This window comes from Punica granatum, chromosome 4, assembly GCF_007655135.1.
Source record: "Punica granatum isolate Tunisia-2019 chromosome 4, ASM765513v2, whole genome shotgun sequence".
Taxonomy (NCBI): domain Eukaryota; kingdom Viridiplantae; phylum Streptophyta; class Magnoliopsida; order Myrtales; family Lythraceae; genus Punica; species Punica granatum.
This window is the reverse complement of record NC_045130.1, coordinates 6766075-6787900: the sequence shown is the minus strand read 5'-3', so window position 1 is coordinate 6787900 and position 21826 is coordinate 6766075. Positions and strand designations below refer to the sequence as shown.

The window sequence follows — 21826 nt, the reverse complement described above, 5'->3', positions numbered from 1 at the left end:
TGATTCAACCGCAGGTGACAAGTCCTGTGGATTTGGGCTGATCTCATCATGGAATGACGACCTTCACGGTATTCTAATAACACCACAAGGCCCATTCCAGCCTATGCCTGTTCTGTTCTGTTCTGTTCTTTTTTTGGGTTAAACACGTCCATATGGCCCAAGGATGATCCTCACGTTCCACGGGGACAGACCACACCCGTCCATTTCTGCCCAGAAGAAAATAACCTATAATACATCGGCAAACCAGAATGAGAATTCAATGCAGCAACACTTGCTCTCAACTTGTAATCGAGGTCATAGGTTCGACAAATTGAGGCTCCATTTGCATTTTCTGATTCACTGTTCGAGGAACGAGCAATGCGTTATCATCAACAAGAGTAAACCAGCTGACCATCGAATATGCAAACGCAAGTCGAATACATGTAATGTATTACAGACAAAGGGCGATATACAGTTACAAAGCTGCAGTGTAGACAGGAACAAAGAGTAAGATACACTGTCCAATACAAAATGATAAAATACAATGGCAACCTCGAAAAAAAGAGCAACAAGAAGCACAGGAAACAATCGCTCCACACTTTTTTCTTTTCCCCCTTCCCAGAAGGGCACCGTAAATCCATCTATCAAGACAATGCAGTGAGTGCAGCCCCGAACACAAACCCTCTGCAGAAACCATCCCCGAAAGCAGGCACCTCGTCAATCCACCTCCACTCTGACTTGCCATCGCAGTAGTCCCACAACGCCAGTCTCCCGACCCTCTTCCCAGAGAAGCACACCCTGTTCCCTCCGCCAAACACCTTGAACTTGCTCGACTCCTCTGAGAAGCACCGGAACATCTCCACGGGCATCCTGCCCGCCTCATCCCACTCCAGTGTCCCCAGATCGAGCCTCAGTATCAGGATTGTGGAGCATGACGCATTCAATGAGAATGAGGATTTCAGCCCACCCACCATCAGTATCTGATCCTCAGCGCCACCCTTCACCAGGCGTGGCCGCTTCAGAATGTCAAACACATCCCCCCACTCGTGCCTCTCGAGTCGGACCCAATGGTGGGTCGATGATGATGAGTGTGATGTCTTCAGGGAGCAGGAGAACAGCTTCCACTGACTCCTCCACGGTGACCCAATGTCACAGAGGGCATAAGCAGAGTCTGAGACGAGAACTGGGCTTCTAGGCTTAGACGGCAAATTGGAGGAGAACTTGAGCCACCGGTTTGAACCTGTGTAGTACAGAGCGGCTAGCTCAGTCAGTACCATGACTCGGTTCTCCGAGTCAACAAGGACCGATCCATGGCGTGACCAAGCTGAACCCAAGTGAGGCAACACCTGCAAGGCAAAATGCACATCAATTAACCGCTTTACCACACAGAACACCATTTTAAAAGCTAAATTCATTCACTAAACCGTTTATGACCATGCAGTACTTCTTCTGCAGAGCCTCAAGATTCTCCAGGACGAAGCAAAATCTAAAACTGCTGGATTATACCAGAGCCGCATAAAAGGTGATAATCCAATGCACTACTCACAACGAACAAACGGTTGCTGACTCTAATCTTCATGAGAAGTTGTCAACTAATAGCCAAGAACCAGGAACCACAACAACTTATCAGCCAAAAGAGAATCTCCTGACAGGCATCCCTTCCACCAAGTGTGTTTCTTTTTACATAAGTTATTACTTGGTAAAATTCTTGAAGGATCACCCAGAAATTTCAATCAAACAGACAACTTCAAAAAGGATATCACTAAAGCGGCAGTCGCAAGTCGTCTTTTTCGTTTTCCCTATCCCCTTTTTTGAGTGAACGGTTGACAACAATGCCATCGATACTCAAACAACTTTACATGAAATGCTGAGAATGTTCGGAATCACAACTACTCCGGAGGTGATAAGTATTTATAATAGCTGAAGATTTGATGAAAAACGCAACTTTGATGATTCCACGAAGCTACGCATCAAAGCTACACGATGTACAATTCACCTAATTTAATGGGCATCGGAGCAGCTAATGTTAACAGAAACGAATGATACTTCCGTAATTCCACAAGTTGGCCAGGCAAGACAGAATTCAATTGAGAAATTACAGCATAAGGTAAAGATAATACCTTGAATTGACGGGTCAACGGGTTGCAGGCAACGAGAGACCTGCTGGACTCGGGCGAGTCAACCGAGTCGCCCCAGAGGTAGACCAGGCCGAGCGAGGACGCCGCAACGGGGTGGAGAGATCTGAAAGGGAGAAACCCTAAGCTGAATCCGAGCCATCGGTCCTCGCAGGGGTCGAAAGCGTGGAGGACCGAGGACGATTGCTGCGGCAGCGAGGAGTGGCGGCTGGTATGCCGGTAGTGGTGGTGGTGGTGAGGCGGCCTGAGAGCGATGAGGCGGAGGGGCAGCGAGGCGGAAGGGATCAGCAGGTGGTGGACGAAGGAAGGGGAGGTGAGGAGGTGGTAGAAGAACTTGGATACGGATCGGCAGACGATGATCTGCCGGAGGGGGAGGGAGGAGAAGATCTGAAGCAGGGCGTCTTCGGGGAGGTTGTAGATCGGAGCGGAGGCAGCGTCCATCTGACGGTGGCGGCTCAGCAGAGAAGGCGGGCGATGAGGGTTTGAGGCGGAGGAGAACCTGATAGCGTCCAAAAGGATCGCTCTTTGCAAGAAACAGTGTATTTAATTTCCGTCCCTCTCTCTCTCTCTCTCTCTCTCTCTCTCTCTCTAGTCTCTCCCCTTTATTTTTCTTCCTAATTATTTTTTTACTTTTTGCTTTTTATTAGTTATTTCTTCTTTTGGTAAAAGTAAAACAAGTAAACATAATTTCATAATTTTCTCATCTATTTCTTGAGGACAATAAAATTTGAAATGAATATACCATTCTATTTTCCTCTATCTTGGTCAAAAGTTTCTCCTAGGCTTGCTAAAACGAAATGGAGTGGGAGTCCACATTCATATGTTCGGCCGCAACTTAGAATAATAAAATTGGATATTTGATTCCACGTTCTCCTCAAATTTTTAAGTGTGTATTCTTTTTTTTTCGGGTCTAGTGAAAACATAGGAGGAGAGAATTAACGGGTATGAAAAATATCATAAGTGTGAATCAATGCAATGTCAATTTTAAGTAAAAGTTTATATCATTACACGATATTCCCTTCCCAACTATCTATGTAGAAATTTCAACGAGATATTGAGGCGATCGAGAATTATAGAAGGCCTTTCTAAATGTCGCTTAATTGAAAAACCAAGCCATTGTGATCTTTGGACGCCGGTACATTTTAAAGAATTGTAAAAGAACCTTTTTATAAGACTAAGTAAATGAAGGGATAACGTGAAGTGTAATTGGTTCCTTTGAGATCGATATGATATATTTCCAGAGCAACATATTCTTTTTTACATGCCCTTGCATAGTTTCCCACTTCGTCGGTGTACCTTCGGTGAAGGGCGGCTCAAGAGAGTTGCTGACGCAAAGCCAAACTTAATTACAAGGCCTTTTGGTTCTTTATAAGATTAAAAAATAAGCTAATATTTAAATTTCATTCTTTTATTATTTTAAATAAGAAGTTGATTATTAAATTCTTATAGATAATCTTTTCTAGTATTATTTTGAAATTATTGCAAAAGAGATTACTCAACGCAAGTACTTAATTATACGTTTATTGCTACAAGACTTTTCAACAAAAAATAGAATGTTCTTGAAGAAAAGTAGATTTAAAACTATAAAATTATAATAATAGTAGTAGTAATAATAATAATCCACACTTTGTTTATACAAAAGAATTCAAAATTAGAGAGTAAATTAGAATTAAAGAGTATCAATGGAAGGGAAAACATTGATGACTTGGAGAAAATTTCAAAAATAAACAAGATCGTCAGCGATGCAAAAAAAAATCAAGAATGTTGGAAAAATAAGAATTAATTTGGAATTATAAAGAGATAAAAACGAAGATGGTGGGGAAGTGATTAGGATGTAGTTGAGTAATTGATACAAGTGACTAGGGAGGATGAGATTTATTACTGATTAAGTTAGAGATATGGATAAATATAACTATGTAAAATTTTAACTATAATATTTATTTATTTATTTTTGTTAACCCGGGATGTCCGAGCTTCGTTTGACTAATTTTCGAGGCTCCGTAAACTCCTAGCGGCGTACGGAATAAATAATCACGCCAATGGCATTCCGGTGGCTCCAAAAAGAATTTTAATTATAATATTAGTAAACTATGGATGGTGCCTAAATTTTGGGGGCCCTCGATCCTTTCCTTGGGTTACTTTACTGCTGGGCCGCCCAAGCTTTGGTTCATGTACGTGTTTTTTTGGTAAACTTCATCATACATATTTTTTCCTTTTCTCTTTTTCTTCTTCTTTTTGTGTGTGTACTGTGTGTTAAACTTGTACTTAGTTTTGCATTTCTCTTTATCTTGTACCATTAATTAAGCAAAATTTCAATTTTGTAACTTACGACCTTATTTATAGAATGCGGTTAAAAATTCGAAAGTACAACTTATTCTTTTTTTTTCAATTATAAATGAGGCACAAAATCTAGTACAATGAAATATGAATTATAAATAATTAATAAAGGGATAGGGATAATCCCACTAGATATTAAACATGCGACCTATAAGTCAACAGCCGAGAGCACGTGCTACTGCACTACACCCTCTTTTGATAAGTGAAACTTATTTTTTGTTTAACTATGATACGATTTAAACTAAAAGAAAGGCATTGAATGACAATATTGTTCACTTAATACTATACTCTCTTCTATCTTTCTTTGTTAAAAAAGTTGAAAGTATCACATTATTTTTTTAACAAATTCTATTTTCAATTAATACTTTTTTTTATTTTTGGTAAAATGTAGAGCTCCGTTGAGATTTAGAAAAATGACATTTAGTCTCAAATATGCACTTAACTCCAATTGACCGATTTGATCAAATCTTTATTTTTGCAAAAATAACAATTAAGTCATGATTTTTGGCCTTTTTTTCCTTAAGGCCATACAGTTGTTTGTTACAGAATAAGATCACCATTTTACATAAAATTTTCATATAAGGACCCCTTCATATATTAAAAATAATTTATTTAATTTGATAAATTTTAAAAATAAAAAAGAAGTTGAAATCATTGAACAAAGAAGAGAAACAAAGAGAGAAAATGGCGACCGTGGTCCACTATTGGCCACCACAACCCCAGGGATTGTCACTTGATGCGGTGGTGACTCATCCCATCACGCCCTTTGAAAAGAGAGGAGAATAGAGTAAGGAAACAGTAGTGGCTCATATTCAGTCATCATCGGCCTAGGTAAGGTTGTTGGCAACCTTAAAAGCCAATGACTACCTCGTTTGTTGGATAAATAGGGGTCGGGGGGCGACGCATATAGCTACTGTTCTAGTTTAGTTTTACTAGAGAGAAAAAATAAGGAAAAAGAGAGAAAAAAAAAAGTAAAAGAAAGAAAAAAGGTAGTTTAGTTTAGCTGACCCAACGCAGCTGGCCTCGTCGCACCAGGGGCTGCTATTGGCCGCCCATGCTGACGTGGAGGACAGTGATTAGCTGTTGCCCGCTGCGCGAATGCCAGCGAGTGGGACCACGCCCATGAGAGCATCTTCTTGGAACGAGAGATTCACAGTGGCTGCACGTGAGCCCTGCTCCAATTTAAGAGAATCTTCGCGTGGGTCCACCGGAATCCTGGCCTTTAACGGCAGATCCCCGCCTTTCGACGGCGTTGATGTCGGGCGCTGCCGATTAATGCATGGGCGGCTTGCAGCTGATCACGGTCGTCATCCCGGCAGGGCTAAATGGCATGTCACGGCCGTTAGGGAGGAGTTAGTTGCCAACGCTCTCACAAACACCGTGACCGTCTCTTCCTTCCTTCCCGCCTATAAATAGTTTGCGACTTGCCGACTTCTCTCTCTCGCCGTCCATCGGTTCTCGCCAGTCACCGGAGGAAGGGGAAAATGAGCGCGACGGCGGAGGTAATGTCCGGCGAGTTCGATCAGGCGGCCGTGGTGGCGGAGCCGCTGCCGCCGGTGGTCGGCGGCGGAGCGGTGGACAGCGGAGTCGAAGAGGAGGAGGGGGAGCAGAAGAGCAAGGGGCGGGGGCAGATCGTGCTCGGGAGAAATGTGCACACGTCTTGCCTCGCCGTGACAGAGCCCGAGGCGAACGATGAGTTCACCGGAGACAAGGAGGCGTACATGGCGAGCGTTCTGGCTCGTTACAGGAAGACTCTTATGGAAAGGACGAAGCATCATTTAGGTAAAAGCCATCCACAACTCTGTTCCGTAATGCAGCCTGATTGCTCTATCTTGTTCGTCTTGTGAAATTGAGCGCGTGTTGGAACATTCTCGACGAAGGAGAAATCGAAAACATAAATTTAGCCGGTAGATGAACAATACTCGGACAGATTGCTGTTTACGTTCGGATCGGTCGTTGTTCGTTAACTGATACTGTTGTTGCAGGCTATCCTTATAACTTAGACTTCGATTACGGTGCTCTCGCACAACTGCAGCATTTTTCGATCAATAATCTCGGCGATCCATTTATCGAGAGTAACTATGGTGTTCATTCGAGACAGTTCGAAGTCGGCGTTTTGGATTGGTTTGCCCGTTTGTGGGAGATAGAGAAAACCAAATACTGGGGATATATAACAAATTGTGGCACCGAAGGCAATCTTCATGGAATTTTAGTGGGGTGAGTATGAAGAAAGTTTGGAATTTTCCTATCTTTCTAGAGTTTGATTAGAACACGTACTTTCTGAATGGAAAAGATGAATTAATGACAGAATCGATAATGCAGGAGGGAAGTCTTTCCAGAAGGAATTCTCTATGCATCCAGAGAATCGCATTATTCCGTCTTCAAAGCAGCACGAATGTACAGAATGGAATGTGTTAAAGTTGGCACATTAGTGTCTGGTGAAATCGATTGTGCCGATTTTAGAGCCAATTTGCAGGCAAACAAGGACAAGCCAGCCATCATAAATGTTAATATAGGTAGATTTCTCTCTGTGTTTCTGTCTACTCTCCTCAGATATATATGCCCGTATAGCAACCAACTTATGTATATATAGCAGATTTGAGTTGACATTTTACTTGTACTTGCAGGAACTACCGTCAAAGGAGCTGTCGACGATCTCGACCTTGTAATACAGACTTTAGAAGAAAGTGGATTTACGCATGACCGATTCTACATACACTGTGATGGAGCTTTATTTGGACTTATGATGCCTTTTGTAAAACGGGTAAGTCATCCCATTTCCAGCACCTCTTGTTTTTGCAAGGACGAGCATTGAAAGATATTCTCTTCCTAGTGGTAAATGAGTTTCTCCTTTGTCAGGCACCGAAAGTCTCATTCAAGAAGCCGATCGGGAGTGTCAGTGTCTCAGGACACAAGTTTGTTGGATGCCCTATGCCATGCGGGGTCCAAATAACAAGGATGGAGCACATTAATGCGCTCTCGAGGAATGTCGAGTACCTGGCATCACGGGACGCCACGATCATGGGGAGCCGAAACGGCCATGCTCCAATCTTCCTCTGGTACACCCTCAACAGGAAAGGCTACAAAGGGTTCCAGAAGGAAGTTCAGAAATGCCTTCGGAATGCCCACTACCTCAAAGACCGCCTCCGAGGGGCCGGGATCAGTGCGATGCTGAATGAGCTCAGCAGCACCGTTGTGTTCGAGCGGCCACTGGATGAGGAATTTGTGAGGATGTGGCAGCTCGCTTGTGAAGGGAATATCGCCCATGCTGTTGTCATGCCAAATGTTACCATCGAGAAGCTCGATGTTTTCTTGAATGAGCTTGTCGAGAAGAGGTCGGGTTGGTATGGAGAGGGAAGAGGAGAGCCTCCTTGTGTTGCTGGTGACTTAGGGAGCGAGAATTGTGACTGTGGCCTGCACAAGTGAACATGTTAAGCGAGTGATCAGTTTCTTCAGTCGGTGTGGGTCCATCGCGGGCTCGTGTTAGATTCGATCCTTAATGCCGGTTCCGTCCTGTTTGTAATAGTTGTTCATATCAGTTAGTTGTTCCTACTAATGTGTACGGGGCTTAGAAGCCGGATCAATACTTGATTATCCGGGTTTCGTAGTGCCTCGAGGAGATGTGTTAGTTGCTTTCGAGTCCCATTGCGACCTTCCAATACCCCTCTGCCTCTCCTTGTCTAATCTCTCTCCCTCTCCCCATCTTGCTCATGATCCAAGACGGCCGCATCCCATCGGATAATTGGCAACCTAGACACCAGTGTGCCGCAAGAGGAAACGAGACGCTATAAAAAGTACATACGAGAATAGCCAAATACATATAGCAGATTCATATGTAAACAAATCGAATTTTTTACTAATTAAAATTTAGTTGAAGCCCACTTGCTTGCGTGTGCCGCGTGGCACTGTTAAATGCCACGTAAGCTTATTCCGTCAATTTTGACGGAATAATTGATGGCAAGTTAGACGCGAAACCAGCATGTCATGTATTTTTGTGTAATTTTCCCTATGTCGGGCTAGAATATGAAAAAAAGTGTAATGGTCGTACCCTTTTGAATAATTAACTCTATTTAATGTAATATATTTTTATTTATTATTAAATTACGATTCATAAAAGTTTAAAATACCCATTGATATGCTAGAAACTATGCAAACACGAACTAGGCCGTGTGCATTGCATTTCAACTATAATGATTTTTTTATAATACACTCATGGAGGAATCGGTTTGGAATAGGAAGAAAAATTAAGGGTAAGAAAAATAAAAAGTAAAAATTGGAGATGGAATTTGAAAAAAAAAAGTGATAGAACGTGATATTAAAAGGTTGAGAGGAAAAAAAAAATAAGGAGAGGTTGATGCGTGGGATGAAAAAAATAAGGAAAAATATGATTAAGAGAATAATATTGTCCTTTTAACTTTTCTCTTTTATTTTTAATTATATCATATTTAAATAAAAAATAAGAAATATTTTTTATTTTTCAATCACATCTTATCAATAAGATGATAATTACAAAATCGAATTTTTGCTTAAATAACAATAAGTATAAGGTGAGATAATATAATTTAAAAAATAAAAGAAATGGATTACGTTTTATCCGGTGCATCGCAAGAGCTCCATAAGCGGTGCATTAAATAAAAGAGTAAGTAGTGCATTAAATAAAAGACTGCTACCAGTATAAGGATCCTCCTTGAAAGTGAGACTCAAAAAAATAAATTTATTCTATTTAATAAGATTGCATCCTGAGTGATCTCTCACGCGTCTCTGAGGCTGACGTGACACGGGTGGGAGACCTGTCAGGCTGGGCGTCTCCCATGCGAGGAAAAGAAGCAGCTTTTCCCCCCTCCCCTTATTTAATTATTTTTTAAAAAAAATTGGCCTTTTTTTATATGTATACGGCCCCATAAAGAAACTCAAAAAAAATGTGACGTTTAGACTTTAGAATGATGAATCTTTTTTTTTTATTAAGTGTATTTTTAAATGATGTGACGAGCATGTGATAATGATGGATCTATTTCAGAAACTCAAATAAGAGACCGTGTATGAATATAGTCTATTAGAGTCTTAGTTTATCCAAAATAATAAATATATTATTATTTAATAGGTGTTTTATTATATTAAAAAAAATAAATTTCTTATCATTTTTTTACCGACAATAATCCTACGAACTGCGAACATGGCACACTTATGATTGGCCTTTATGAGGCGACACTCCCTTTTAATGAGGCTCCGTAGAGAAGTATATCTCTTCAATAAAATGGATGGGGCTCCATGACTTGTTTATTAAGTAAAATGGATGGCATGTGGAAAAGAAAGAAAGGATGCAATTATTGATGGAAATGGAATCGTCGAAAGTAGCTCTGACTAAAGTAGCCCACAGCACCACACTATTTGTAAAACCTTTTCATGTGCCGAACCTCCGATCAGCCCCCTCCTGGAAATATACCTCTGAATCTGATCATCCTCACGACAGAGACGAACAGACTGGGAATGTTTTATCCCTCCTTCCGTTTCTTTTATGCTTGAGCTAGTTCTAGAGAACTGGGGGGGGGGGGCAAAAGATGTCCGGGGCACCAAGTCGTGAGCACTCCATTCTATCCATACATGACTTTATCATTGTTGCTCATAATAATGTGCTGTATAATGGATTCTTTTAGGACGACGTCTGGTTCTTCTGGTGCAAGCTCAATGGCCTAATCATTGTTATATATATATGTGTGTATGTACATATACATATCTGCATTTTGGTAATGTGTCAATAGTAACTGGGAATTCCTTCTGCAGCTTTCGGGCAGTCTTCGTCGACAAGCCCCTTCAGGCAGTCATCGAGCAGTCCTCTTCTGTCCCAATCGGTCTTCAGCCAGTCAAGTACTACAAACAATCCTTTGGCGCCCAAACCCGAACCATTTGGTAGTACAACGACAACCCCTTTTGGATGGCCACAAACGGGGCCGTCCATATTTGCAGGAACATCAAATTGTGTTTTTGGTGCTACTCAATTTTCAGCACCCGTGTTTGGTGCGTCATCATCACCAGCTTTAGTAGCGTCTTCTGCTCCTGCTGTAGGAAGTTCGTCGTCGTCCGCACTTGGAGGTAGCCATCATCATAAGTCGACGTATCTTCCCCCTTTGAAATGTTATTAGTTTTTGTCACTCTTCTGTTTACCCAACTTTTTTACCTTCCAAGTGTTGAGGCCAAAGGGTTATGGCCTATGGTTATAGATTTTTGGATATGTTATCAATAATGGATTTTACACGGTGACTTTGGTGGGAAAATTTATTTGAAGAGCAGGCTTTTCAGAAATACGCCGTATGAGTAGGTAGTGATGCCTTTTATACGCCGTAAGGTGCACGTATGTGTTTTTTCTTTTCCTGTATCTGGAAAACATGTGTTGCATGGATGGATTATGAACAAAGGTATTATCTTCTCTGAGTTGTGTAGCTCACTGCATTTTATTATTTTTATCATGTTTTTTCATGTATTTTCCTAGCAAAATGTTATCTCCATAAATGAATCATAAGCTTTAGCTGGAGAAATTGTTAACTTAGTTTTATCGATATTCATTAAATGTGAGATTTTCTGAGAGTGAAATACGATAAGCTTTGCTGGTTTGTGTTCGTGCACGTCTGTCCTTGGAGCCACAACCATGCCTTCCTTTGGTCTAACTCCCCCTTCAGCGTTTGGTGGCATAGGGTCTGCATTTGGTGCATCAACTTCCTTAGTCTTCGGCCCTAAAGGTGCATTTGGGGCTTCTAGCACTCCTGCTTTTGCCGCCTCAAGTAGTCCGGCTTCTAGCACTCCTGCATTTGGTGCATCATTCGGCCCTAAAGGCGCATTTGGGGCTTCTAGCACTCCTGCTTTCGCCGCCTCAAGTAGTCCGGCTTCTAGCACTCCTGCATTTGGCGCATCAACTTCCTCAGTCTTCGGCCCTAATGGCGCATTTGGGGCTTCTAGCACTCCTGCTTTCGCCGCCTCAAGTAGTCCGGCTTTTGGGGTTTCGAAAACTCCTTTTGGGACTTCCAGCAGCCCTTCCATCTGCTTTGGTTCATCTCCAGCATTTGAACAGTCAGCATCTGCTTTTATTAGTAGCAGCCATTTTGCAGTATCATCTCCTATTGAGGCCCGGATAGGTTGTTATTTCTATTTTCACGGACTTTTATCATCATATTTATTCAAGTTCACACAAGGTCTCGAGGGTCTTTGAAATCATTCTCCTAATGCGGAGTTATTGTGCATAATGTAGGAAGTCAGGCCACAACACCAACTTTTGGTGGTGCTGGATTCGGGCAGTCAGGTTTCGGGGATCAGCAACAAGGAGGAGGAAGTAGAGTGACCGCATATGCAGTGACTATCGAGCAAGATAATGGAAGTGGTGAACAACTTGATGGGAAGTTAGAGTCGGTATCAGCCATGCCCGCATGTATTAATAAGAGCCATGAGGAGCTTAAGTGGGAGGACTATCAGTTGAGTGACAAAGGTAGGATTAAGGCTGTTAATGGGAAAAAAAATGATATTAGTTGTTCTTATATCTGCGCTTTGTTCTTATATTTGTGCTTACATGCATACCTTTTCTGATAATTCGCAGGTGAATCAAATCCTGCTGGTCAATCTGCTGGTTGTAATCTCTTTGGTGCATCTTCTTCCATCTGGACACCTGCATTTGGTGGACTGTCCTCCACTGAAATGTCGAATCCATGTTTCTCCACCATTGCCTCCAATTTGTTCTCTTCCATGACATCCAATCCATTTGCTCCAAAACCTGTGAGCTCGGGCTTTGGGTCAGGACCTGCTTCTTCACTCTTTCGTTCTATGCCCTCATTTGCAACTTCCGTGCTTGGTACCCCATCAACTCTTGCTTTTTTCTGCTAGTTCATCTTCGTCCGTGTTTGCTACAGCGAGTCAATCTACATTTGAGACATCTCCTTCAATTTTTGGTTCTACTCGGGGTGCCGCAGGATTCAGTTTCAGTTTTACCTGGGAATCCTCCCCATTGTTTTCATGTATTGCTCCCGCCCTCGCTCAAACAAACATATTTGGCACATCATCGTTTCCTTTTGGATCCCGGATAGGTTGTTATTTCTACTTTCATCTATGGTTAATCACGACAGTTTGTCAATGAACTGTATTATCTTTCGGTCTCGAGATTCTCTGAGATTATTCTCCTAATGCTGAGTTATTGTGCATAATGCAGGAAGTCAGGCCACAACACCAACTCTTGGTGGCGCTGGATTTGGGCAGCCAGGTTTCGGGGTCAGCAACATCGAGGAAGTAGAGTGGTCGCCTATGCAGTGACTCTCGAGCAAGATGATGGAAGCGGTACACAACCAGCAGGGAAGTTCAAGTCCATATCGGCAATGCCCGCATATTTTGATAAGAGCCATGAGGAGCTTAGGTGGGAGGACTATCAGGAGCTCAAAGAGATGCATGCCTCGAAGTTGAAGTCGGAGTCTGATGCTGAGTTGAGTAGGATCAAAGCTCGTATCCAAGCTCTTGAATTAGAATTATCTAATCTCAAGATGGAGGAAGCTACTCATATTGCCTCTCGAGCCCCATTGCTTCCCGAGTCATCTTTTAATCTCGAACCCAGAAAATCCGAGCGTACAAGGAGAATAAGCAAAACCAAATGCAGGTGTAGAAGGCGCTAGCCCTCTTGGTTCGATTGAGAGAGCATAAGGTTTCTTGGGGCTATGGTCAGGTGCTGACGTAGAATTTCGATCGAGTTTTTCGTTCCCTCACCAATGACGATGTTAACATGGGACTAGGCTCAGGCGAATGGTGGGGATCCAATGGTTTTGGTGAAGAAGACCCTGAGGAGGACCCTGAAGGAGATTCCTGATGAAGACTCCTGAGTCCTGACCCAGCACTCTCCAAGCCAAAGCGGCTTTGAACTAGACAGGGCTGAGCCTTTGGGTTGGACAATGCGGGGTTTGTATTAGTTGTTCATATTAGTTACTCGTTCCTAGTAATGTGTACTGGACTAAGAAACCCGATCAATACTCGACTCAGCCCAATGATTATCGCGGTTTACTTAGTGCCAGCTCTAGGAGATGTGCTATAGTTGTCCTTATATCCCTTAAGTAGCTAGTTGGACTTGGTTAGTGGATGAAAATCTACTCCAGTGTAAGGCCATTCTGTTCGACATGGTTCGGTTTCGCCGATGATCGTAATGAATGCTAAATGACTCCGAATTGTTAGTTGTTATTAAAGATCTGATGTGGAACATAATCCCTCTGTTTTTCTGCTGCAAAAAATGCCCGGATTGGGAAAACAGGCTCGCGACATGCAACAAGACAAACCGGGATCTGTTAAGCAAACATGCCGAGGAAGTGGGCCATGATAGGGTTGGGCCAATATACATGGGCTTTCATATTGGGACGCTTCGCTTTAGAGCCCTTGCCTAAGCTGGCATCTAGCCTATTCATATGAGAAATTATTAGTTGATTGTCAACTGTCACGTTTATCATAAGAAACTATGGTACATTATAGCGCAGTGGAGGGTGATATGTCTCTCAATCAAGAGGTTATAAGTTCGATTCTCGTAATGAGATTATCCGTACTATTTATTAGCTATTAAAATTAAAATTTTCATTTTTTTATATTAGACTATGAATTTCCATTTATTAAAAATATGGGAGTGCTCTGCCTCTTAATATAGAGGTTATAGATTAGATTCTAGTAATAAGATTATCCGTGTCATTTATTAATTATTAAATTAAAATTTTCATGTCATTATATTAAATTAATGAATATCCATTAAAAAAATATGGGACATTGCCAAGTTGTGTTGTTATGTGGACTCCGCTACAATAACCTGTCGTACAATAATTGGAGGCTATATCTATGTACATATGACACATGCATTATTCTTTTTCAACATGTACTGTGAAAGCAACCCCCACATCGAAAAGGTGAGAAGCATATGTACTTCGGTTGGGTAAAATAGAAGCTTGTGTACGTTTCTTGCCATTGATTTCTAATACGATACCACTTTTTTTTTTATGAATAAAGAGTATTATTAATTAGAAGTAGCGTCTACAATAGTAGTTAGGATCGGATACTCCTGAAAAATACATAATGAGGCAAAATTTGACCTTGAGCTGTATTGGCCAGGTCATGCGCTAGGGAGTTGTCCGATCTAGGAATCCAAGAACAAACCCAATTCGAAAAACGACTAAGAGTAAAGCAAATATCCGATACTATGCTCTTAATCTTCCACGGAGAGTTATGTGGGTGCAAAATGGCATCTATTAAAAGTAAAGCAAGGCGTCACAACGTAATCAAATCTTGTTGAATCCTCTTTTTGTCGCAATAGTTAAGGCGAGGAGTGCAACTCGAACATCTGCTTGTAATGGCTTCTCTTCATGCGAGATCTAGAACTATGAAAGTGTTGGAGGGCCGTTAGGGTGTAGTAGGACTCCAAAAAGGCATGAGCTGCTGATGTTCCAGGATGCATCCGTATTGATGATGTTCCAGTCTGGCCCTGTAGCTTCTTGTGAAGGTTTGAGTTGCAGGGATGTTGCGGACGAACTTCCTTCTTGCTTTTCCGAGCAGCGTCCTCTCGATTAAGGTTATGAATTTGCACGAGCCCTTCAAAGAACATTTACGCAGGACGTTCGTCTCGGTTAATTACTACGCGCGATAGACCGGCCGAGCGTGTCCATTGGTTATTCTACCATTCCTAATGTACACACATAACGAAGAAAAAACTTCCATATGGAGGAGGAGTACCAAATTCCCAAAGGACAAATTCCAACACTGCTATACGCGTTTTACCTTTGACCACACAGAATAAACATATACATCGCCTCTCATATTAAGGATTAAATAAACCTAACGATTCTTTCCTATGAACAAAATAACAATAGCTGTTGTATATCATTATATTATATTATAAAATTAATTAATTAATTAATTTTCTGCAAATGTAATTTAACCTTCCAAGTTCCAACAAAACTATCTTCTGAATGAAAAAAAATTCCATACTATAATAGCTTTACTCTTTTAATGGACCGATTCGGTTTGAACTAAATTAACCAATTCGTTGGCCGGAAAGTAAAGTATACACTGAAAAACCTTCCAACAAAAGAAACGAAAAACAATTAATTGTCCATCTCTAAACGCATTGACCCTGCATTTCTGCATTCAAATCCTTTACCAAAGGACAACCTATATACACGCACACACGTATACATGTCATCATGTGCATGCATTGCACATAAGTGACTACGTTAATATATATATATATATATATATGTATAAATAAATTTCTTAATCATCAATGATATTCTTTCTACCAAACATTTGAATATTATAACATCACGATCGACCAGCTTAAACATATGGAACGTCCAGCCTAGGCTTGACTCCATCATAAGCTTAAACACGCTGTTTCCTTATAACACGTGAGAGATGACCCTACATAATACGTACGGTAGGATGTGAGAACAGTGGATTAGACCTTACAAACAACGTAAACATGATATATCAACCTAGCTAGGGTTTACTCTATCACAGTCTTTAACAAATCATTTTGCTTGTAATGGGCGACGAAAGTATCTGATTTCGATTTTGATACTCATGCGCATGCAGGTATGCTTTGCTCTTTTGCACACTTGAAAGATGTGGACATTGCCCACATAGGGCAATGGAAGCGATCGCGCTGTATAAGGTTCGAGTTAAATTCGAGCTATCGAAGGGATCTACTAACAGTAACCATATATATCGGGCTTCAATAATGGTTCCGGCGCACCGAGTCAACTCCACCTACTATGACATGGACTAGGGAAATTATAGCAGGCAGACGTCCCAACAAACTTGATTAATATATATTTCTCACGATATGGTTTCCAAAGCTAATGATGATTGAAGAGACCGTATCTTAAAAAATGGGATTAATCTTTTTATTTGATCTCACTTCAATAAGAGAAGGATCTATTTTCTGTTGGTAAATAACCAAAGATCACAAATGTGAGGCGATTCAGATAGTTCGATTTTTCTCATTCATAAATAAGATTTCAAATTCGACTCTTGCTAAAGGGGAAAAAGAATCCACTATTTAAAAAGTTTTATCCCCTAACGAACTAACCTCATTCGATTCTGGGTTAGTTGAGGTGATCAATCGATTTTCGAATATTAGGTGTATAAATATCCGGAGACAATTCAGTTCAAATTACTTGTTTACCCTTTACAAATGAATTTCATAAAAAATAGTATTAAAGATTTTTAGAGTGCCTTGTTAGGTTAGTAATGATTAATTGATGAACAACCACGTGGTGGTGGTGGTTGACTATACAAGTACGTTACAAACGAATAAAATAAAATGGAGCGAAAAAAGAATGAATGGATCGCCATTATAGAGTGTTATCATGAGGTCGATGTAGACTAGATGGCACGAGAGACGCGATAAATACAAACTATATGTAGTGTAGAAGAATAAGGATGAAACATTTCCCTACTTGGATGTTAGCTTGGGCGTTCAGAGAGGCCGTGAATGATCGAGTTTTTTGAACAATTTTAATGATAACTTTCGGTTAAAAGTATGGGTGAAAATACAACGAAAAATAAGGTATTTAATTTTATATTACTTTCTTCAATGGGAATATGAAAGAAAAATAAGAACACGCCGAGGATAGCCCATTCGCCGAGTTAGTGAAATATTAGGTGGTGCGATGCGATATTTATATCCACCATATTTAGAGCAGTTATTTTCTTATCATTTCCAAATTGGAAGAACCCTGTATCAATGATGACTGAGGAGTCATGTCAAAATAGCCGATGTGTAAATTTATAATTACTTAGTTAGAGTATCCAATTGATCTTGGACATCATATAATATGTACGTTTAATATAAATTTCATAAGCGTAAAACTCTACATCACCTTAATCTGTCAATTTGATGGAATCATCAGCAAGTTTAACGCCCCGTTTGGATTCAAAGATTCCTGATTTTAACTTTAACTTTAACTTTAACTTTAACTCAACACACTGCACAACAAAAATACACATTTTCCAATTCAAAAATTTTAACTTTAACTTTAACTCAACATACTATACAACAAAAACATACGTTTCCCAAATTAAATTTATAATCATATCTCATTTATCATTTTCCACAATCAAAATCAATATCAATATCAATATCAATATCAAAGTAACTTTAACTCTGAATCCAAACGGCCCCTAATTGTCAATAGGTTCAACATGTATCTACGTGTATTTATAGGAAATGAGTTGTGACCGTCAACTAATGTTGTATGTTATCGGGTCTCACAATAACCAACCGCTGTGATTAAACGGGGAGTTGATTTGAGTTAAAATATTGCCTTAATCAAACCATAGTCCACGGCACGAGGCCCTCGTCCCGTTGTCCCTCCGCAGACCAAATCCCAATCCCATCGCATCCTATCCTTCCTGTCCCGTAATTTTTGCTCCCAGTCCCCCCCAACTGACCGTACCGTCCAACCACCGCCGCCGCCGCCGGTCCGCTGCTGCAGCTCAGCATGGACCAGCCCCCACAGTTCACTGCCAAGCCGCCGCTGGTAGCTGTGGACATGATCATCGACCAGATGGCGGACACTCCCCAGCAGCGCCGCCCCCACCACCGCCGGGCACACTCCGACACCACCTTCCGCCACCTCGACGACGACCTCCTCCTCTTCGACCCCTCCGATTTCGACCTCTCCTCCCTCGACCTCCTCCCCCCCCGCCACCCCACCCCGCCCGCGTCCCCACCTCCCCGGCCCCCCACGACTCCTCCGACGACGGCTCCTCCTCAAACCCTAGACCCCGCCCCTCCCAGCCCGTCGGCCACTTCCGGAGCCTGTCCGTGGACTCGGACTTCTTCGAGGGCCTGGGCTTGACTTTGACTGGAGGCGGGGATGAGAAATTCGGCGGCGGAAAGCAGCCTCCAACGCCGCAGGGAGAGAAGAGATCTTACCACAGGCACAGCAACTCGATGGATGGATCCTTGTCCTCCGCAACGGCGTTGTTTGATGTGGAATCCGATGGGGCGAAGAAGGCCATGGCGGCTGACAAACTGGCCGAGCTTGCCCTAATTGACCCCAAGAGAGCTAAAAGGTACAAGCTTTATTCATTTCCAATTGATTCTTTAGAAGCATATGTTGCTCTTATGGTGCTGTGAGTTCAATTCAATATGTCAGCTTCCGTAGTCTGATATCATTGACTGCGAACTGAGTCGAGAGTGCTAAGTAATCACGATGTATAAAAGCAGAAGCCCGGCGATCAAGAAACTCTAGTCTTCTGCGCATAAGCTGTAGTAGTTGGATTGTGGATGTTACATGGGTCATGAGTTGAGACTGAGCTACTTTCGATTGTCGGGTGTTCTTTTATGCCACTTGTAGTTTTCAAATATGGGGTTATGAGCTATTCCAATGTTAACAAGTAAGTTTGGACTGCAAATTTCGGGTCTTGATGAATTTGTGAACTCTTTTTCCCTCCCAAAATCGAATTGTTGAACATAGGCCGTCACCTTTCTTAATTTGATGTTTTGGATACTGTAGGATTCTTGCTAATAGGCAGTCTGCAGCGCGCTCTAAGGAGAGGAAAATACGGTACACTGGCGAGCTGGAGAGAAAAGTACAGACACTTCAGTCCGAGGCGACCACTCTCTCTGCCCAGGTCACGATTCTGCAGGTACGAGTTCTGTTTAGTTCCTTTCTCTCCATTACTCATTGATTATGAAGTGAGAGGTTTATCAGAAGTTACTGCGTTGTTAAGAAAATTGTCTTTATGTGTGAGAAATGTACAAACTTTTACACTAAATTGTTCCTAGATTGAAAGAAAGGCAGTATCTCTCTGGTAGTTTCCTCGGATAGCATGGAATGTGAAACTGTCAGTACAGTGCTGAGATAGAGAAATCATGCCACGATGAGACTCATTTATTACATATATACATGATTATGGTAGTAAGCTAACACTAAGATCAGGGGGGCACTTCTTGGATGTTCTCTTGGGTTCTTTTTGGAAGTGGATGAATATGTTTCCTTTTTAATTATTTCCTCAATGATGATTTGATTCTGATTAACAGTTAGAATTTCATCTACCTACTGATTTGGGTGAACTTCTTGCTAGTCATTGATTTACTGGCCAGCTGATAATGGACTTGGAAATATAGATACAGGCCAGAAGCAAAAGCTACCTTAGCAGAAAAATGCACTATTTATAGTAGCTTCTGCTCTGTGAGATACATCTTTTGCCAGATAAAGAGGCAACAGTCTCAGGGACATGTCTCCATGAAAGTGGTTTTGCGATGGGGACATGTCTCCATGAAAGTGGTTTTGCCAACAATAGGATTTGGCATGGCATACTTGTAGCAAGAACTACTGTATTTCGCAGCTACCAAATTCATCACTGCAATCCACTGATTACGAGTATCATTGCTAAACTTGGCTTCGATTAACGGTTAAGATGCTTTTCCTGTATGCTTGATACTTGGTTTGCTTGTAGTTTCAATGTCACTCCTGTGTCTGTCTGTTGTGTCCGTTTCCAACTACAGAAGATATGTGTGTAGAAAATTGAACTGTGATAAAGGATTAAGGCATTCTTAGTATATGATTTGTTGGTTTTGCACAGAGAGATACCACTGGGTTAACCGCTGAGAATAAGGAACTCAAGCTGCGGTTACAGGCTATGGAACAGCAGGCACAGCTTCGAGATGGTATTCCTCTTTTCAATATCTTCTTCTAGTTGGTGTATATACATTGAGTTGTCGGTTCACTATACATTCCTTAATCATCTATACTCTGATATTATAAGCCAGATATTCATTCTTTTCAAGACTCACCAAAATGGTTTTGACAAGGTGCCAGTCTGCAATCCTAAATAGGCTTGAATGTATGAATGAGGGGCTTTGATGAACTAGAAGGCCCTCTTCGGCCCATTATGTGAGAACATATTCTGTCCATGAAAGTTCCCTGAGTCCTTATATCAAGACCTCCACTCATCTGGCCTCTGTTTGACCATAAAGAGAACAAAAGATTCAAAAGACTTATCCAACAGAAATCCTCAAAGCCTGAAAAACTTTAATGAGAGGATGCATGGTTTCCTCATGGAACTATCTTAATTGATAGAGTTTACGATCTTTGTACTCACGATTTTTATCAGAACACCAAAATATTCCAATATTACCTATTTGGAATTTGCATTTCAGTTGCCTGATGCACAATAGTGAATATTGTGGTCATCTTAAAACGCATTCTTCCCCAAATTGTTGTTCTTATGGTATGAAGATTCTTTTTTCTTAAGTCGATAAAAAATTTATGTTTGCTCACATTCTTTGCAGCTCTTAACGAGAAATTGAGGGAAGAAGTCCAGCGCCTCAAAATAGCAGCTGCCCAACTTCCTGCTGTCAATGGGAACCCATTCGCTCGAGTCCCACCTCAATTTCCAGCCACCCCGGGTCAGCCCTTACACAACTTGGCGGGCAACCCAAACATGCCAACACAGCAGCATTCTCCATCTGGTGCGCAGCAAGGTCTGGACGGGCAGCCTCGCCCAAGTTTCTTGGACTTCAACAACAGGGCATAATGACATACCCCTGAAACAAAATTAGTTGAATCTAATTAGCATGTACACCTCAGTGCATTCGATAGTAAAGGTACGGACTCGAACTTTATCCATTGTATATAGCAGTCGTGCTTGTTGTATGTATGGCTGAGAAAAGAAGGTTGTGCTCTTGAGCTACATCGGTAATAGTTGCATATGTGGGTTAACTTAGGATGTAATTAGGTCAAACGAACCGAAATCTGTTCTAGAGCAATTAGATGCAGACCAAAATTCCAAAAATGTGATGGGGGTCATCATGGGATGTAACATTAATTATTCTCTGATTATATAGTATGTGACTCATCTAAATAAGCTGCTTTTTCTCGTTACCTTATCCAAAGCCGAACTTTCATGTGAGCGTTGAATTGAATGCTTTAAATCCGATAAGGACTTATGTGGTCCAATCTAAGGTACACAGCAGGTAAGTCGGGGTGGACATACAGTACAGGATTCAGTACACCTTTCCGAAGCTTTAATGCTTTTGATTTCATAATTCATCGTGATTTTTGCACATCATTTTTGTTCTTTATAAAGATCTACTCACGATGCGAATAACACCGGTTCAGACTCAAATTACCCATAACTTCGATCCATTGTATCTCGTCGAAGGTTACTTGTTGAAACGGCATCTCCTCCATCTCCAACAAAAGCTTTATAGCTACACCCAAAAGAAATAGCACTTTGGATTGGCTCGTGGAGGATAAGAAAAGACAATTTGGCTGGTTGTGAATAGCCAAAATTGCCCACATTCAAAGGGCTTCCACCGAAATATGCTCCAACATGCAGACACTAAGGGCATGTTTGGTTCGTGGCAA

General features: G+C 41.5%; 4 protein-coding genes across 4 annotated transcripts; 3 read left to right on the top strand and 1 right to left on the bottom strand.

Moving 5' to 3' along the window:
* Nucleotides 1-370: 370 nt before the first annotated feature.
* On the bottom strand, nucleotides 371-2703 carry LOC116205483 (SKP1-interacting partner 15-like). The gene is made up of 2 exons (XM_031538108.1): nucleotides 2100-2703; nucleotides 371-1325 (listed from the first exon to the last, which is right to left on the bottom strand). Exons 1-2 carry the CDS (start codon nucleotides 2553-2555, stop codon nucleotides 624-626), a joined length of 1158 nt encoding a protein of 385 aa, XP_031393968.1. The 5' UTR covers nucleotides 2556-2703; the 3' UTR covers nucleotides 371-623.
* A 2971-nt stretch (nucleotides 2704-5674) lies between these two features.
* On the top strand, nucleotides 5675-8112 carry LOC116202374 (serine decarboxylase-like). The gene is made up of 5 exons (XM_031533912.1): nucleotides 5675-6233; nucleotides 6437-6668; nucleotides 6774-6967; nucleotides 7079-7215; nucleotides 7311-8112. The coding sequence occupies exons 1-5, from the start codon at nucleotides 5936-5938 to the stop codon at nucleotides 7875-7877; spliced, it is 1428 nt and encodes a 475-aa protein (XP_031389772.1). The 5' UTR covers nucleotides 5675-5935; the 3' UTR covers nucleotides 7878-8112.
* Nucleotides 8113-10052: 1940 nt separating this feature from the next.
* Nucleotides 10053-13654, top strand: LOC116203287 (nuclear pore complex protein NUP98A-like). Its single transcript, XM_031534962.1, has 7 exons — nucleotides 10053-10125; nucleotides 10233-10541; nucleotides 11126-11578; nucleotides 11692-11925; nucleotides 12034-12285; nucleotides 12404-12517; nucleotides 12640-13654. Exons 1-7 carry the CDS (start codon nucleotides 10053-10055, stop codon nucleotides 12738-12740), a joined length of 1536 nt encoding a protein of 511 aa, XP_031390822.1. The 3' UTR covers nucleotides 12741-13654.
* Nucleotides 13655-17760: 4106 nt separating this feature from the next.
* Nucleotides 17761-21344, top strand: LOC116205736 (transcription factor VIP1). Its single transcript, XM_031538388.1, is given in 5 exon segments — nucleotides 17761-18146; nucleotides 18149-18524; nucleotides 18968-19100; nucleotides 20040-20124; nucleotides 20749-21344. Coding segments are annotated over 5 exon segments (1038 nt in total). The 5' UTR covers nucleotides 17761-17947; the 3' UTR covers nucleotides 20994-21344.
* Nucleotides 21345-21826: the final 482 nt, after the last annotated feature.

Bases quoted from the DNA above. Each gene is read 5' to 3' on its own strand.
- LOC116205483 (XM_031538108.1), bottom strand. From the start codon at position 2,555: ATGGACGCTGCCTCCGCTCCGATCTACAACCTCCCCGAAGACGCCCTG. The intron at 1,326-2,099 runs GTATTATCTTTA...TTTGCCTTGCAG, and splicing joins CGTTGACCCGTCAATTCAAG to GTGTTGCCTCACTTGGGTTC.
- LOC116202374 (XM_031533912.1), top strand. From the start codon at position 5,936: ATGAGCGCGACGGCGGAGGTAATGTCCGGCGAGTTCGATCAGGCGGCC. The intron at 6,234-6,436 runs GTAAAAGCCATC...CTGTTGTTGCAG, and splicing joins AAGGACGAAGCATCATTTAG to GCTATCCTTATAACTTAGAC. The intron at 7,216-7,310 runs GTAAGTCATCCC...CTCCTTTGTCAG, and splicing joins TGATGCCTTTTGTAAAACGG to GCACCGAAAGTCTCATTCAA.
- LOC116203287 (XM_031534962.1), top strand. From the start codon at position 10,053: ATGACTTTATCATTGTTGCTCATAATAATGTGCTGTATAATGGATTCT. The intron at 10,542-11,125 runs GTAGCCATCATC...CTCCCCCTTCAG, and splicing joins GTCGTCGTCCGCACTTGGAG to CGTTTGGTGGCATAGGGTCT. The intron at 12,518-12,639 runs GTTGTTATTTCT...TGCATAATGCAG, and splicing joins TCCTTTTGGATCCCGGATAG to GAAGTCAGGCCACAACACCA.